Raw genomic sequence first — 13,126 nt, 5'->3', positions numbered from 1 at the left:
ACATAATTCAAGCAACAACTGAAGTTACATAGCTGGTTCATAAAGCTTAATAATAACAAATAAATTCAGGTCAACGTGAGCATTTCTAGGATTCTCGTTTTACACCCTCTCAGTTCCTTAAGAACCATTAGCGCCTTTTTAAGGCTTATCCTTCATTGTCCTTCCAACGTTTCAATCTAAGTTGCAAGTTTGCATTTCCTACTAAAATTTGATTTTAGTTTTTGCACTATCACAATCGCTTAAGAATATCTTTCACTTCACTTTTTTATGGGTTTTGCCCTTGAAAAGTAAATCGATTCGAAATTCCTAAAACGCAAAAGTTACATCTACATCGCAAAAAATACTCATTCTATTTCATCTACAACGTGTGTAATCTGCAAAAACAAACAAACCTCTGATCGTCTGACTCGATGACTCAATATTGCCTATCAAATTCAGTGTAAACACTCCCAAGCACCAATAGAATAAAGTCGACCTTTATAGAAATATCCTTTATTTATCTCTTTGTCTCTTTTCTTTTTCCTAAATCGTTTTCTTACACTCTAAACGCTATTTTCTTATATTTGTATCGATTCGATTACAACGAACAGTTTTTTAATCGTGTCGTTGGGAAAGCAACCTAAACCTATTTGTATCGTTTCGAATTCCACCCGCATCTTGATTCCCTATCATTTGTTAAATGGAAAACTAACCCACCGAGGGGATTGAAGGGGCAGGTCTCGTAGATCTTCGCCAACGGAGCTTGCCTGCCGTCCGCTGGGACGATCTACAAAAGTGCGATCCTTCCGTGAGGCGATACACTACGCAATTATCCTAACGGACAGGGTGGAATGAGTTTCAAGTCTTTTTGTTTTACTTCCCATTGGAGCTAATGCTTAGAATGTATGGGTTACCGTCCAATCCGCCGGTGGTCGGGTTGGTGATAAGCAATCTAATAGTAGAAAAATCTGTATGGCGATGGGGTTGAGTAGGATGGATAATTGTAATAGCTCGGGTAGGCAGCGGCGGTGGCACTGACGGGGGCAGAATTGATGGCAGTTGGAGCGGAGTAAAATGAAGCTCGCTGGGGATATTCATATTGCTGAAAGGAATGCTGGGGGGCAATGGAGCCTGCGCTGAAAAAGTATGGATTGTATTGGGACTGAAATGCCAGTTGCTGTTGCTGCTGGTAGGCAGCCAAAAGGGCCAACTGATTCTGGTAGGCAGCGGCAGCCGAATAAGCATTCCAGCTGTAATATGGCAGAAAGTTCGGAGTGTACACTGGATACTGGGGTGTGTTAATGTAATCGCTCATAAAAGGATACGACTGAGGCATATTTAATTGCGGTTGATAGTAAATTGGTTGAGAATTAAACGGGGATGGCTGCTGCTGTTGTTGTTGTTGTTGGTTTTGCTGCTGCTGTTGTTGTTGTTGCTGTTTTGCCTTTAGTCTCAAGTTGGCCAAAAACTTTTCCGTGTCGAAGGATGGAGCAAGGCTATCAATTTGCCCTAACGCTTGCTGACGGGCGTCGTCGATTTCCGCTTCAATTTCGTTTTGAGAAACACGGGCTTCCTGGAATCCTGGCCCCACGAGCAGTCCATTCGGTACATCATGATCCGCTGCCACTAATCCGTATTTTCCTTTGGTAACTAGCTTCTTGTTGATGGCGATCGGTAGACCTAGGGAGCCAAGTTCACTGGGTTTAATTCCCGCAATTGCAGTAGCCACGGGTCGAGCCACGGCGAGTCCTCCATCTCCGACCACTGCAGTCGCAACGGGCTTCGATGACGCGACTCCTCCTTCGCCAGCAATGGCCAAACCTAAAATCGATGCAAAACAATGTGGTTAGTTGGAAATTACAGTGAATTTCTAGATGGACATATTGATGCTTGCCACCGGAATGAGTCAAAGTTTTGTCACAGGGACCAAAAATGTTGCAGACAAATTCCATGTTTAAAGCAATTCAAATAGGAACTAACTATAGGTACCTTTAGTATTGTTTCAAAATCACTGTTTAATAATGCTTCCAAATAATTTAATCACAATTAGAATCTGACCGCTCGCTCTAACTATCTTCCTATTGTTTTCGCAAATTACATTATTATGTTGAACATTAATGCCTTCTTGATGTTACTGTTTTGTAAAAAAAATCTAAAAATGTAATTTTTAGGACTAGTTTGATTTGAACCATTATATCTTCAAAACAAGAAGAGTTAGAAGGAAAATGGTTTCCGCAAAGTTTTTGTGACAACATTATCTAAACATGCGTTAATTTTTTAGATGGGACAAACTGACCTGATATTTTTTACGAATTTTACAGAACAAACTATGTTGTTTTTCACATTTATTTTGAGAAGCGTTGGCGATTCTACCCGCTGATGGCCAAATCGACGAAAATTCAGGATGGGACTGACATGCGTTCACGGCAGTGCGCTGGGCCTTTTTTCTCTTTGTATTGGGCAGAAGTGCTACTGCGACAGACATGTTTGTCTTTTGTGGCTGGCCTCGATTGCTTTACACAGTACACAAGATTCTCGAACTCATTGATGGAGTTGAGTTAGTTGGTTGTAAGCCTGTGCCCCATTCTGGAACTACATACATTGTTGAAGAAACCTGTGGCCGTTTTGGGATTGGTACTCCACACTTGGTTCAGAGTTGAGAAGTAACTACCGAAGAAAAGAAGTTGAACTTCGATGAAACAAGAGCCCCGCGAAACTAAAACAAATACGCTGAGCTCTACGGTTCAACGTTGAAAAAGCGATAATTGTCGGTTGGGATTCTACCGTTTGCTTTAAATTATTAAGAGCCCAACAGTGTCCAGTTAGGAGTCCCGTGATGACGCGCATATTTGGTCTCATTGCTAAAACTCAGTTTTTTTCCCATTCAATAGCGAAGGAGTGATTAACTGCATCCTTCGCTTGATAAAGGGTATAATGACTGTTTCAGTGGGGTTAATGCTCAGCCCTTGTTCTAAGCACAACTGGAAGGTGGTGTTGAGAGCCGTTTGCATGCGACTAAAAAGAGTTGCATCAAATTTTGCCCGAACAATAAGAAACCAATGGCTTTGTAGCCTAGATGCGATAACTTGATTAGGAGAACATCTACTACCAGTGACCATAACAGTGGAGAAAGAACTCCCTTCTGAGGACACCTTTTCACTGCCTGTACTGTGACACATGTAGGGTAATCGCTCCTATATTCATCTCATCACGCCTTTTTGATCAATTTATCGTCAAATTTAATCATATTTTCAACGTAAAACTTTCAACCACTTGATAAAATCGAGAAGCAAATAGATTTACATTAAAAAATTTGTAGGAATTTGATGGTAAATTGGACAAATGAGAGAAATAAGATGAATATAGGTGCAGCTAGCTGTTGAGATGAATAATGAAGCGATTACCCGATCTCCCGATGGAGCTGTGATCTTCCTGTTCGAAAGTATAGCTTGGATCCAACTCATTGTAGTATCGTCGACTCCTTTGTTTTGTAGAACTGTGTAAAATGATGCAAAGGACGTGTCATCGAAAACTCCCTCAATATCTAGAAAGGCTTACTAGGCAGTGTTTTATCTTTTTAACCCGACTTTGGTAGCCAAAACACCACCTTGACGTTCCGCCAGCTGACCGAGATACGACCCAGAGTAAAGCTGGCTCGAAAAAGGCTGATGAGTTCGGACATGATGACTCCATCCGATTTTTTTTTTTGCTGAAAGATTGGTAGAATGCCATCCGATCCTGAACACTTTATAGACTCAAAAAAACTTAGTGCCCAGTTGGTAGAAGTCGCCGTGAACAGTAGACGAGCGAGCACTGTAGAGTCAAGTGACGCCATGCGTCTGGACCCGAGGCTCTGCAGCTCTTCAACGTTCGATCCGGAAGTCGATGTCGAGCCAGGATAGTTAATATTCCTAAAAACATCTAGTGTTTTTTGGTAGAAACAGTCATACTTCCATCTCCCTTTTCCAATTGCCCAAGACCATTCGTATTATTATTAAACATCACTTTCTGCAGTCACGTTGCCTCAGTTAGAGTCTGAATGTTTCAAAACAATCCAGCCCTGGAGCTCATTTTGGCTCGCGTAGCTCAGCGTTGTATTTAGTGAGGGATGCTCTATAGGCATCCCAGTTGGACATGATTTTAGCCCTGTTGGACAAGCGTCTAGCTTCCCGAAGAGGGTTGCTGAGAGTTTCGTTCCACCAGGGCACATCATGGCGGACTGTTCGTTTTGTTAAAGTAAAAGCTTTTGTGAGCGTGTGCTGTCACTTAGTGCGGTGTCCACTTCAGCTAGTGTTCAAATAATTGTCAGGCAGGATGTCCGATATGTCTATGGTCTGATAAGCTGGGTTCATCAGTGACATGTCAGTTTTTGACCGTCTCTGCTATCGAGGCGAGTGCACTGGGCCTAAACCATGACTCAGATAAGAAGAATGTAGTCCTTTTCAATCCAGTAAATTGGTCGGTCTTCCACTATCTTCCTGACGAATGATTGTTATTCAAAAAAGCTTATTCAAAAGTGAGCATAGAGGATAGGGACCCTTTTTAAGCATATGGAGCCTCCTGCGTATTGAAACGAAATTTTCAAAACGTGTAAGGGGGAATACAAACATAAGTATACCAATTTTTGCCTTTCTCCTAGAAAGGTATAGCAATCACTTGCGAAACCGAAAGTATAAAAGTGCTCTGAAGGGACATGACTCGACTCGGCTCGACGAGCCGAGCATTTTCTGAATGTGTGTGTGTATGTGCAGATTTTTATTTTTACTCACTTTTCTCAGAGATGGCTGGACCGATTTTCATGAAATCAATTGCAAATGAAAGGTCTTGTTGCCCCATAAGACCCTATCAAATTTTATTGTAATCGGATTTTTAGTTTAGAGGTTATGTATCAAAATGTAAAAATCACGAAAAATCATTATCTCAAAAACTACACAACCGATTTGAACAAAATTGATTTCAAATGAACGGGCTACCTGAAAAACTTTTAACTTTTGAATTTTATGAAGATTGAATTTGTAATTCGAAAGTTATGGAAAGAAACGTGTTCTGAAGACTGTTTAATCACACTCATGTTTCTCAGGGATGGCTGAACCGATCTTAAAAAAATCAGTTTCAAATGGAAGGTCTAGTTGCCTCATAAGACCCTATTGATTTGTTTTGCAATCGGACTATTACTTTGCCTGTTATGTTTAAAAATGTTAAATCCAGCTATAAAAAGGAACATATTCCGAAGACTACTTGGACGCACTCACTTTTCTCAGAAATGGCTGAACCGATTTTCAATAAATTAAAGTCGAATGAGAGGTCTAGCTGCCTCATAACACCCTATTGAATTTAACTATAATCGGACTGTAACTTTGTCTGTAATGTGTCGAAATGTGAAAATCACGAAACTTCATTATCTCAGAAACTACACAACCGATTTGATCAATATTATCAATATTATTATCAGATGAGCAGGCTAAGGGTTAAGTGATGAATTATGTTGAATTGAATTGAATTGTGTTAAAAGTCTGCAAATGCACAACGAATCGGCCATAGGATATGATCAAATTCAAAAATCGTTTGAAATGATAGGGTTCATCGAAATGAAAATATCGTCGACTTTCGGCTTCTGTACATCGCCTTAATTCTGAATATATTCATATTGGGTGGTATTCGGTCATTTTCAGCAGATTTTCCGGCATCAATCTGACACCGGAAATACCCATATTGGGAGATATTTAGTTATTTTTGTTGTTTTCCAGAATCTAAAAGTGGTCGTCTTTAAATTCAAAATGGTGTCCAGGGTCAATGTTGGGTTTCTATGCATCATCTCGATAACGGAAATATCCATATTGAGTATTATTCGGTCATTTTCGACTGTTTACTAAAAGTTGCCCTTTAGCAATTCAAAATAGTGCCTGAGGTCAATTGTTAGCTCATTGCATCATTCTAGTTCCAGAGATACTCATATTGGATGGCATTTGGTTATTTTGGGCTGTTTTTCACAAACCGGAGATCGCCATCTTGGATTTCAAAATGGCATTTAAGATAATTTCCAGCCTCTGAGCGTCATTCTGGTTGAAGAAACACCCATATTGGGTGTTATTCGATCATTTTCGGCTGTTTCCCAGGAACCGGAAGTCGCCAACCTAGAATCCAAAATGGGATGTGTGGTCGATTTCAGCTGCTGTGTATCATTCTAGACCCGGAGATACTCATGTCAGACGGAAATATGCCATTTTTGGCTGTTTCCCAGAAACCAGAAGTTGCCATCCTACAATTCATAGTGGTGTTCTTGCAACATTCTGGCTTCGGAGATACTCATATTGGGTGGAATTTGGTCACTTTGGGCTGTTTTTCAGAAACCAAAAGTCGTCATTTCGAACTTTAAAATTGCCTGTGAAATCAATTTCTGTCATCTGGGCGTAATTCTGGTTCCGAAAACATTCATATTGAATGGTATTTGGTAATTTCCGGCTGTTTGCCAGACACCGGAGGTCACCATCTTAAAATTCAAGATTGTGTCTGTTTTTTTTATTTTTAGCTTCTGTGCATCTTTCTGGTTCCGGAGATACTCATATTTAATGGGAATCGTCCATTTCATGCTGATTTCCAGAAACCGGAAGTTGCCATTTTACAATCCAAAATGTTGCCTGAGGTCGATTATGGAACATATTTTTTACCACCAAAACATTCACCTGCCAAATGTGGTTCCATTTAGTTGGTTAGCTCTCGAGATGTGCAGAAATTTGTGTTTCTTTGTATGGCATCCCTCCCTTCCAAAAGAAGTAGGGGTGTCAAAACATTATGGACATATTTTTTACCCCTAAAACATTTACATGCCAAATTCGGTTTCATTTACTTGGTTTGTTCTTGAGTTGTGCAGAAAATTATGTTTCATTTGTATGGGACCCCTCCCTTCCAGAAAAGGGAGGGGTCTTAAACTATCATAGGAACCTTTATCGGCACCAAAAACCCCTACATACAAATTTTCACGTCGATCGTTTCGGTAATTTTCGAGCCTATATTGATCAGACAGACAGACAGATAGACAGACAGACCAGATTGCATTTTTATATGTATAGATTACAACATCAATACTTTTTGAGAGTGAATATACCTTTATTGGATTGAAGCGTTCATGTAAATCAATTTTTACAAATAAAAGTTACAAATAAAAGAAAACAGTAAACAAATATTTATGAAATCTTAATTATGTCAAACTAGTTCATAAGTTTCTGCATATTCAAAACAATATTAAAAACATTCAGCCATTTGATTGAAGTGTCAAATCTTAGCAGCATATTCATACCATCAAACTCCGGCTAACAATAGCCCGTTTGCAGATTGCTTTGGCTTCGCACTCGTTTGCATACAAAAGTAAAGCACGCAGTTTGCTGTATGAGAAAAAAAACAAAGAACATTCGTCGCCTTTCGCATCTTTTCGAGTTCATTTAGAACGTTGTGTGATTCCAGTGTCTTGGTTTTCGAATTCAGAGATTCGCTAAATTTTATAATGAAGTTTTCAACTTCAGCGGCACCACCTAATTCAATAGTAAGTTATCAGTTCATGGTTTTACACATGTAGTTGGATGTCCTATTTTTACCATAAAAACCGGATTAGAAAGACAACATGTATATGAAATAATGATACATCGAAAATCACTAGAAGAAATGAAAATAGCAGCGAGAGAAATTTTTCTTGCTGATAATTATAATAATTTCTAATTACCTGGAAACAGTTCAACAGGAGATTTCAGCAATCACAGGGGAAGATGATGATGGTGATGATTTTTTTTCAATTTGTAATTTGTTTGTATTTCTTATGTTGTTTCATCGCTCCTATATTCATCTCAGTACCTATATTCATCTCATCACGCCTTTTTGATCAATTTATCGTCAAATTTCATCATATTTTCAACGTAAAACTTTCAACCACTTGATAAAATCGAGAAGCAAATAGATTTACATTAAAAAATTTGTAGGAATTTGCTGGTAAATTGGACAAATGAGTGAAATAAGATGAATATAGGTGCAGCTAGCTGTTGAGATGAATAATGAAGCGATTACCCTATCTCCCGATGGAGCTGTGATCTTCCTGTTCGAAAGTATAGCTTGGATCCAACTCATTGTAGTATCGTCGACTCCTTTGTTTTGTAGAACTGTGTAAAATGATGCAAAGGACGTGTCATCGAAAACTCCCTCAATATCTAGAAAGGCTTACTAGGCAGTGTTTTATCTTTTTAACCCGACTTTGGTAACCAAAACACCACCTTGACGTTCCGCCAGCTGACCGAGATACGACCCAGAGTAAAGCTGGCTCGAAAAAGGCTGATTAGTTCGGACATGATGACTCCATCCGATTTTTTTTTTTTTTTTTTTTTGAAAGATTGGTAGAATGCCATCCGATCCTGAACACTTTATAGACTCAAAAGAGCTTAGTGCCCAGTTGGTAGAAGTCGCCGTGAACAGTAGACGAGCGAGCACTGTAGAGTCAAGTGACGCCATGCGTCTGGACCCGAGGCTCTGCAGCTCTTCAACGTTCGATCCGGAAGTCGATGTCGAGCCAGGATAGTTAATATTCCTAAAAACATCTAGTGTTTTTTGGTAGAAACAGTCATACTTCCATATCCCTTTTCCAATTGCCCAAGACCATTCGTATTATTATTAAACATCACTTTCTGCAGTCACGTTGCCTCAGTTAGAGTCTGAATGTTTCAAAACAATCTAGCCCTGGAACTCATTTTGGCTCGCGTAGCTCAGCGTTGTATTTAGTGAGGGATGCTCTATAGGCATCCCAGTTGGACATGATTTTAGCCCTGTTGGACAAGCGTCTAGCTTCCCGATGAGGGTTGCTGAGAGTTTCGTTCCACCAGGGCACATCATGGCGGACTGTTCGTTTTGTTAAAGTAAAAGCTTTTGTGAGCGTGTGCTGTCACTTAGTGCGGTGTCCACTTCAGCTAGTGTTCAAATAATTGTCAGGCAGGATGTCCGATATACCAGCAATGGTCTGATAAGCTGGGTTCATCAGTGACATGTCAGTTTTTGACCGTCTCCGCTATCGAGGCGAGTGCACTGGGCTTAAACCATGACTCAGATAAGAAGAATGTAGTCCTTTTCAATCCAGTAAATTGGTCGGTCTTCCACTATCTTCCTGACGAATGATTGTTATTCAACAAAGCTTATTCAAAAGTGAGTATAGAGGATAGGAACCCTTTTTTAGGCATATGGAGCCTCCTGCGTATTGAGACGAAATTCTCGAAATGTGTAAGGGGGAATACAAACATAAGTATACCAATTTTTGCCTTTATCCTAGAAAGGTATAGCAATCACTTGCGAAACCGAAAGTATGAAAGTGCTCTGAAGGGACGAATGACATACATGACTCGACTCAGTTCGACGAGCTGAGCATTTTCTGTATGTGTGTGTGTATGTGTGTGTGTGTATGTGCAGATTTTTATTCTTACTCACTTTTCTCAGAGATGGCTGGACTGATTTTCATGAAATTAATTGCAAATGAAAGGTCTTGTTGTCCCATAAGACCCTATCGAATTTTATTGTAATCGGATTTTTAGTTTAGAGGTTATGTATCAAAATGTAAAAATCACGAAACATCATTATCTCGAAAACTACACAACCGATTTGAACAAAATTGATTTCAAATGAACGGGCTACCTGGAAAACTCTTAACTCTCGAATTTTATGAAGATTGAACTTGTAATTCGAAAGTTATGGAAAGAAACGTGTTCTGAAGACTGTTTAATCACACTCATGTTTCTCAGGGATGGCTGAACCGATCTTAAAAAAATCAGTGTCAAATGGAAGGTCGAGTTGCCCCATAAGATCCTATTGATTTGTTTTGCAATCGGACTATTACCTTGCCTGTTATGTTTAAAATGTTAAATCCAGCTAAAAAAAGGAACATATTCCGAAGACTACTTGGACTCACTCACTTTTCTCAGAAATGGCTGAACCGATTTTCAATAAATTAAAGTCAAATGAGTGGTCTAGCTGCCTCATAACACCCTATTGAATTTAACTATAATCGGACTGTAACTTTGTCTGTAATGTGTCGAAATGTGAAAATCACGAAACTTCATTATCTCAGAAACTACACAACCGATTTGATCAATATTATCAATATTATTATCAGATGAGCAGGCTAAGGGTTAACTGATGAATTATGTTGAGTTGAATTGAATTGTGTTAAAAGTCTGCAAATGCACAACGAATCGGCCATAGGATATGATCAAATTCAAATAACAAATCGTTTGAAATGATTGGGTTCATCGAAATGAAAATATCCTCGACTTTTGGCTTCTGTACATCGCCTCAATTCTGAATATATTCATATTGGGTGGTATTCGGTCATTTTCAGCAGATTTTCTGGCATCAATCTGACACCGGAAATACCCAAATTTGGAGATATTTAGTTATTTTTGTTGTTTTCCAGAACTTAAAAGTGGTCGTCTTTATAATTCAAAATGTTTCTACCAAAAATGGTTTCTATGCATCATCTCGATAACGGAAATATCCATATTGAGTATTATTCGGTCATTTTCGACTGTTTACTAAAAGTTGCCCCTTTAGCAACTCAAAATAGTGCCTGAGGTCAATTGTTAGCTCATTGCATCATTCTAGTTCCAGAGATACTCATATTAGATGGTATTTGGTTATTTTAGGCTGTTTGTCACAAACCGGAAGTCGCCATCTTGGATTTCAAAATGGAATTTAAGATAATTTCCAGCCTCTGAGCGTCATTCTGGTTGAAGAAACACCCATTTGGGTGTTATTCGATCATTTTCAGCTGTTTCCCAGGAACCGGAAGTCGCCAACCTAGAATCCAAAATGGGATGTGTGGTCGATTTCAGCTGCTGTGTATCATTCTAGATCCGGAGAGACTCATTTCAGACGGAAATAGGCCATTTTTGGCTGTTTCCCAGAAACCAGAAGTTGCCATCCTACAATTCATAGTGGTGTTCTTGCAACATTCTGGCTTCGGAGCTACTCATATTGGGAGGTATTTGGTCACTTTGGGCTGTTTTTCAGAAACCGAAAGTCGTCATTTTAAACTTTAAAATTGCCTGTGAAATCAATTTCTGTCATCTGGGCGTAATTCTGGTTCCGAAAACATTCATATTGAATGGTATTTGGTCATTTCCGGCTGTTTGCCAGACACCGGAGGTCACCGTCTTAAAATTCAAGATTGTGTCTGTTTTTTTTATATTTAGCTTCTGTGCATCTTTCTGGCTCCGGAGATACTCATATTTAATGGGAATCGTCCATTTCAGGCTGATTTCCAGAAACCGGAAGTTGCCATTTTACAATCAAAAATGTTGCCTGAGGTCGATTATGGAACATATTTTTTACCACGAAAACATTCACCTGCCAAATGTGGTTCCATTTAGTTAGTTAGCTCTCGAGATGTGCAGAAATTTGTGTTTCTTTGTATGGCATCTCTCCCTTCCAAAAGAAGTAGGGGTGTCACATTATGGACATATTTTTTACCCCTAAAACATCTACATGCCAAATTCGGTTTCATTTGCTTGGTTTGTTCTTGAGTTGTGCAGAAATTTATGTTTCATTTGTATGGGACCCCTCCCTTCCAGAAAAGGGAGGGGTCTCAAACTATCATAGGAACCTTTATCGGCACCAAAAACCCCTACATACAAATTTTCACGTCGATCGTTTCGGTAGTTTTCGAGCCTATATTGATCAGACAGACAGACAGATAGACAGACAGACCGGCTTGCATTTTTATATGTATAGATTACAACATCAATACTTTTTAAGAGTGAATATACCTTTATTGGATTGAAGCGTTCATGTAAATCAATTTTTACAAATAAAAGTTACAAATAAAAGAAAACAGTAAACAAATATTTATGAAATCTTAATTATGTCAAACTAGTTCATAAGTTTCTGCATATTCAAAACAATATTGAAAACATTCAGCCATTTGATTGAAGTGTCAAATCTTAGCAGCATATTCATACCATCAAACTCCGGCAAACAATAGCCCGTTTGCAGATTGCTTTTGCTTCGCACTCGTTTGCATACAAAAGTAAAGCACGCAGTTTGCTGTATGAGAAAAAAACAAAGAACATTCATCGCCTTCCGCATTTTTTCGAGTTCATTTAGAACGTTGTGTGATTCCAGTGTCTTGGTTTTCGAATTCAGAGATTCGGTAAATTTTATAATGGAGTTTTCAACTTCAGCGGCACCACCTAATTCAATAGTAAGTTATCAGTTCATGGTTTTACACATGTATTTGGATGTCTTATTTTTACCATAAAAACCGGATTAGAAAGACAACATGTATATGAAATAATGATACATCGAAAATCACTAGAAGAAATGAAAATAGCAGCGAGAGAAATTTTTCTTGCTGATAATTATAATAATTTCTAATTACCTGGAAACAGTTCAACAGGAGATTTCAGCAATCACAGGGGAAGATGATGATGGTGATGATTTTTTTTCAATTTGTAATTTGTTTGTATTTCTTATGTTGTTTCAATTAATTAAAATATATATATAAATATATATTAAGGCAAAATTTGTTAGGGTCGTCCATAAATTACGTATTTTTTTTTTAATGGGGGAGGACGCCCGGGGGCAGTACTTGTGGTCAAAGATCATATAATTTTTAAAAAAAAAACCTAAATTAATCCACCTAGCGGTCAGACTCAGCCTTTCCCATTCAAACTTATTATTTGTAAAAATAAATTTACATGAATGCTTAAATCCAAAAAGGTATATTCACTCTTTGGGTTCTAAAATATTGATGTTGTAATTAAAGTATGAAATTTGAAATTTGACGTAATGATAGTGCTTCAAAAATAGCGAAATATAAGAAATGACTCTTAATTTCGAACAATTTAATCACGAGCGATACCGGGAACGTTCAAATAGTACGATACCACATTTAAATCATGTTGCGGCCATATATATTGTTCAGAGCAGCTATAGTGCTGAATAGTCTTTGAATTTCTTTTCTTAACAAAACTTTTGAACAGTATATCAAATTTTTATGAAGTTTGTTATTTGTAAGTTTGAGAGATGACTCGTTTGTATGACACTAGTTCAAATAAGTCGTGTAATACTTGAGCTAATAGACTTTCGTTGTTTTACAAATTAAAACATAACGGTTGCTTAAGTT

General features: G+C 38.4%; 1 protein-coding gene across 1 annotated transcript in view; it reads right to left on the bottom strand.

Annotated features, from left to right (window-relative positions):
• Nucleotides 1–476: 476 nt before the first annotated feature.
• LOC129719681 (uncharacterized) overlaps nucleotides 477–13,126 on the bottom strand; it is a 113,209-nt gene continuing 100,559 nt past the window's right edge. The window contains exon 7 of the mRNA XM_055671072.1: nucleotides 477–1,800. Within this exon, the coding sequence (XP_055527047.1) occupies nucleotides 932–1,800 (869 nt within the window). The 3' untranslated portion in view covers nucleotides 477–931. The remainder of the gene's footprint in view (nucleotides 1,801–13,126) is intronic.

Source organism: Wyeomyia smithii, chromosome 2 (assembly GCF_029784165.1).
Source record: "Wyeomyia smithii strain HCP4-BCI-WySm-NY-G18 chromosome 2, ASM2978416v1, whole genome shotgun sequence".
NCBI lineage: Eukaryota > Metazoa > Arthropoda > Insecta > Diptera > Culicidae > Wyeomyia > Wyeomyia smithii.
The sequence above is the reverse complement of the archived record's forward strand: the minus strand, read 5'-3'. Positions and strand labels throughout refer to the sequence as shown.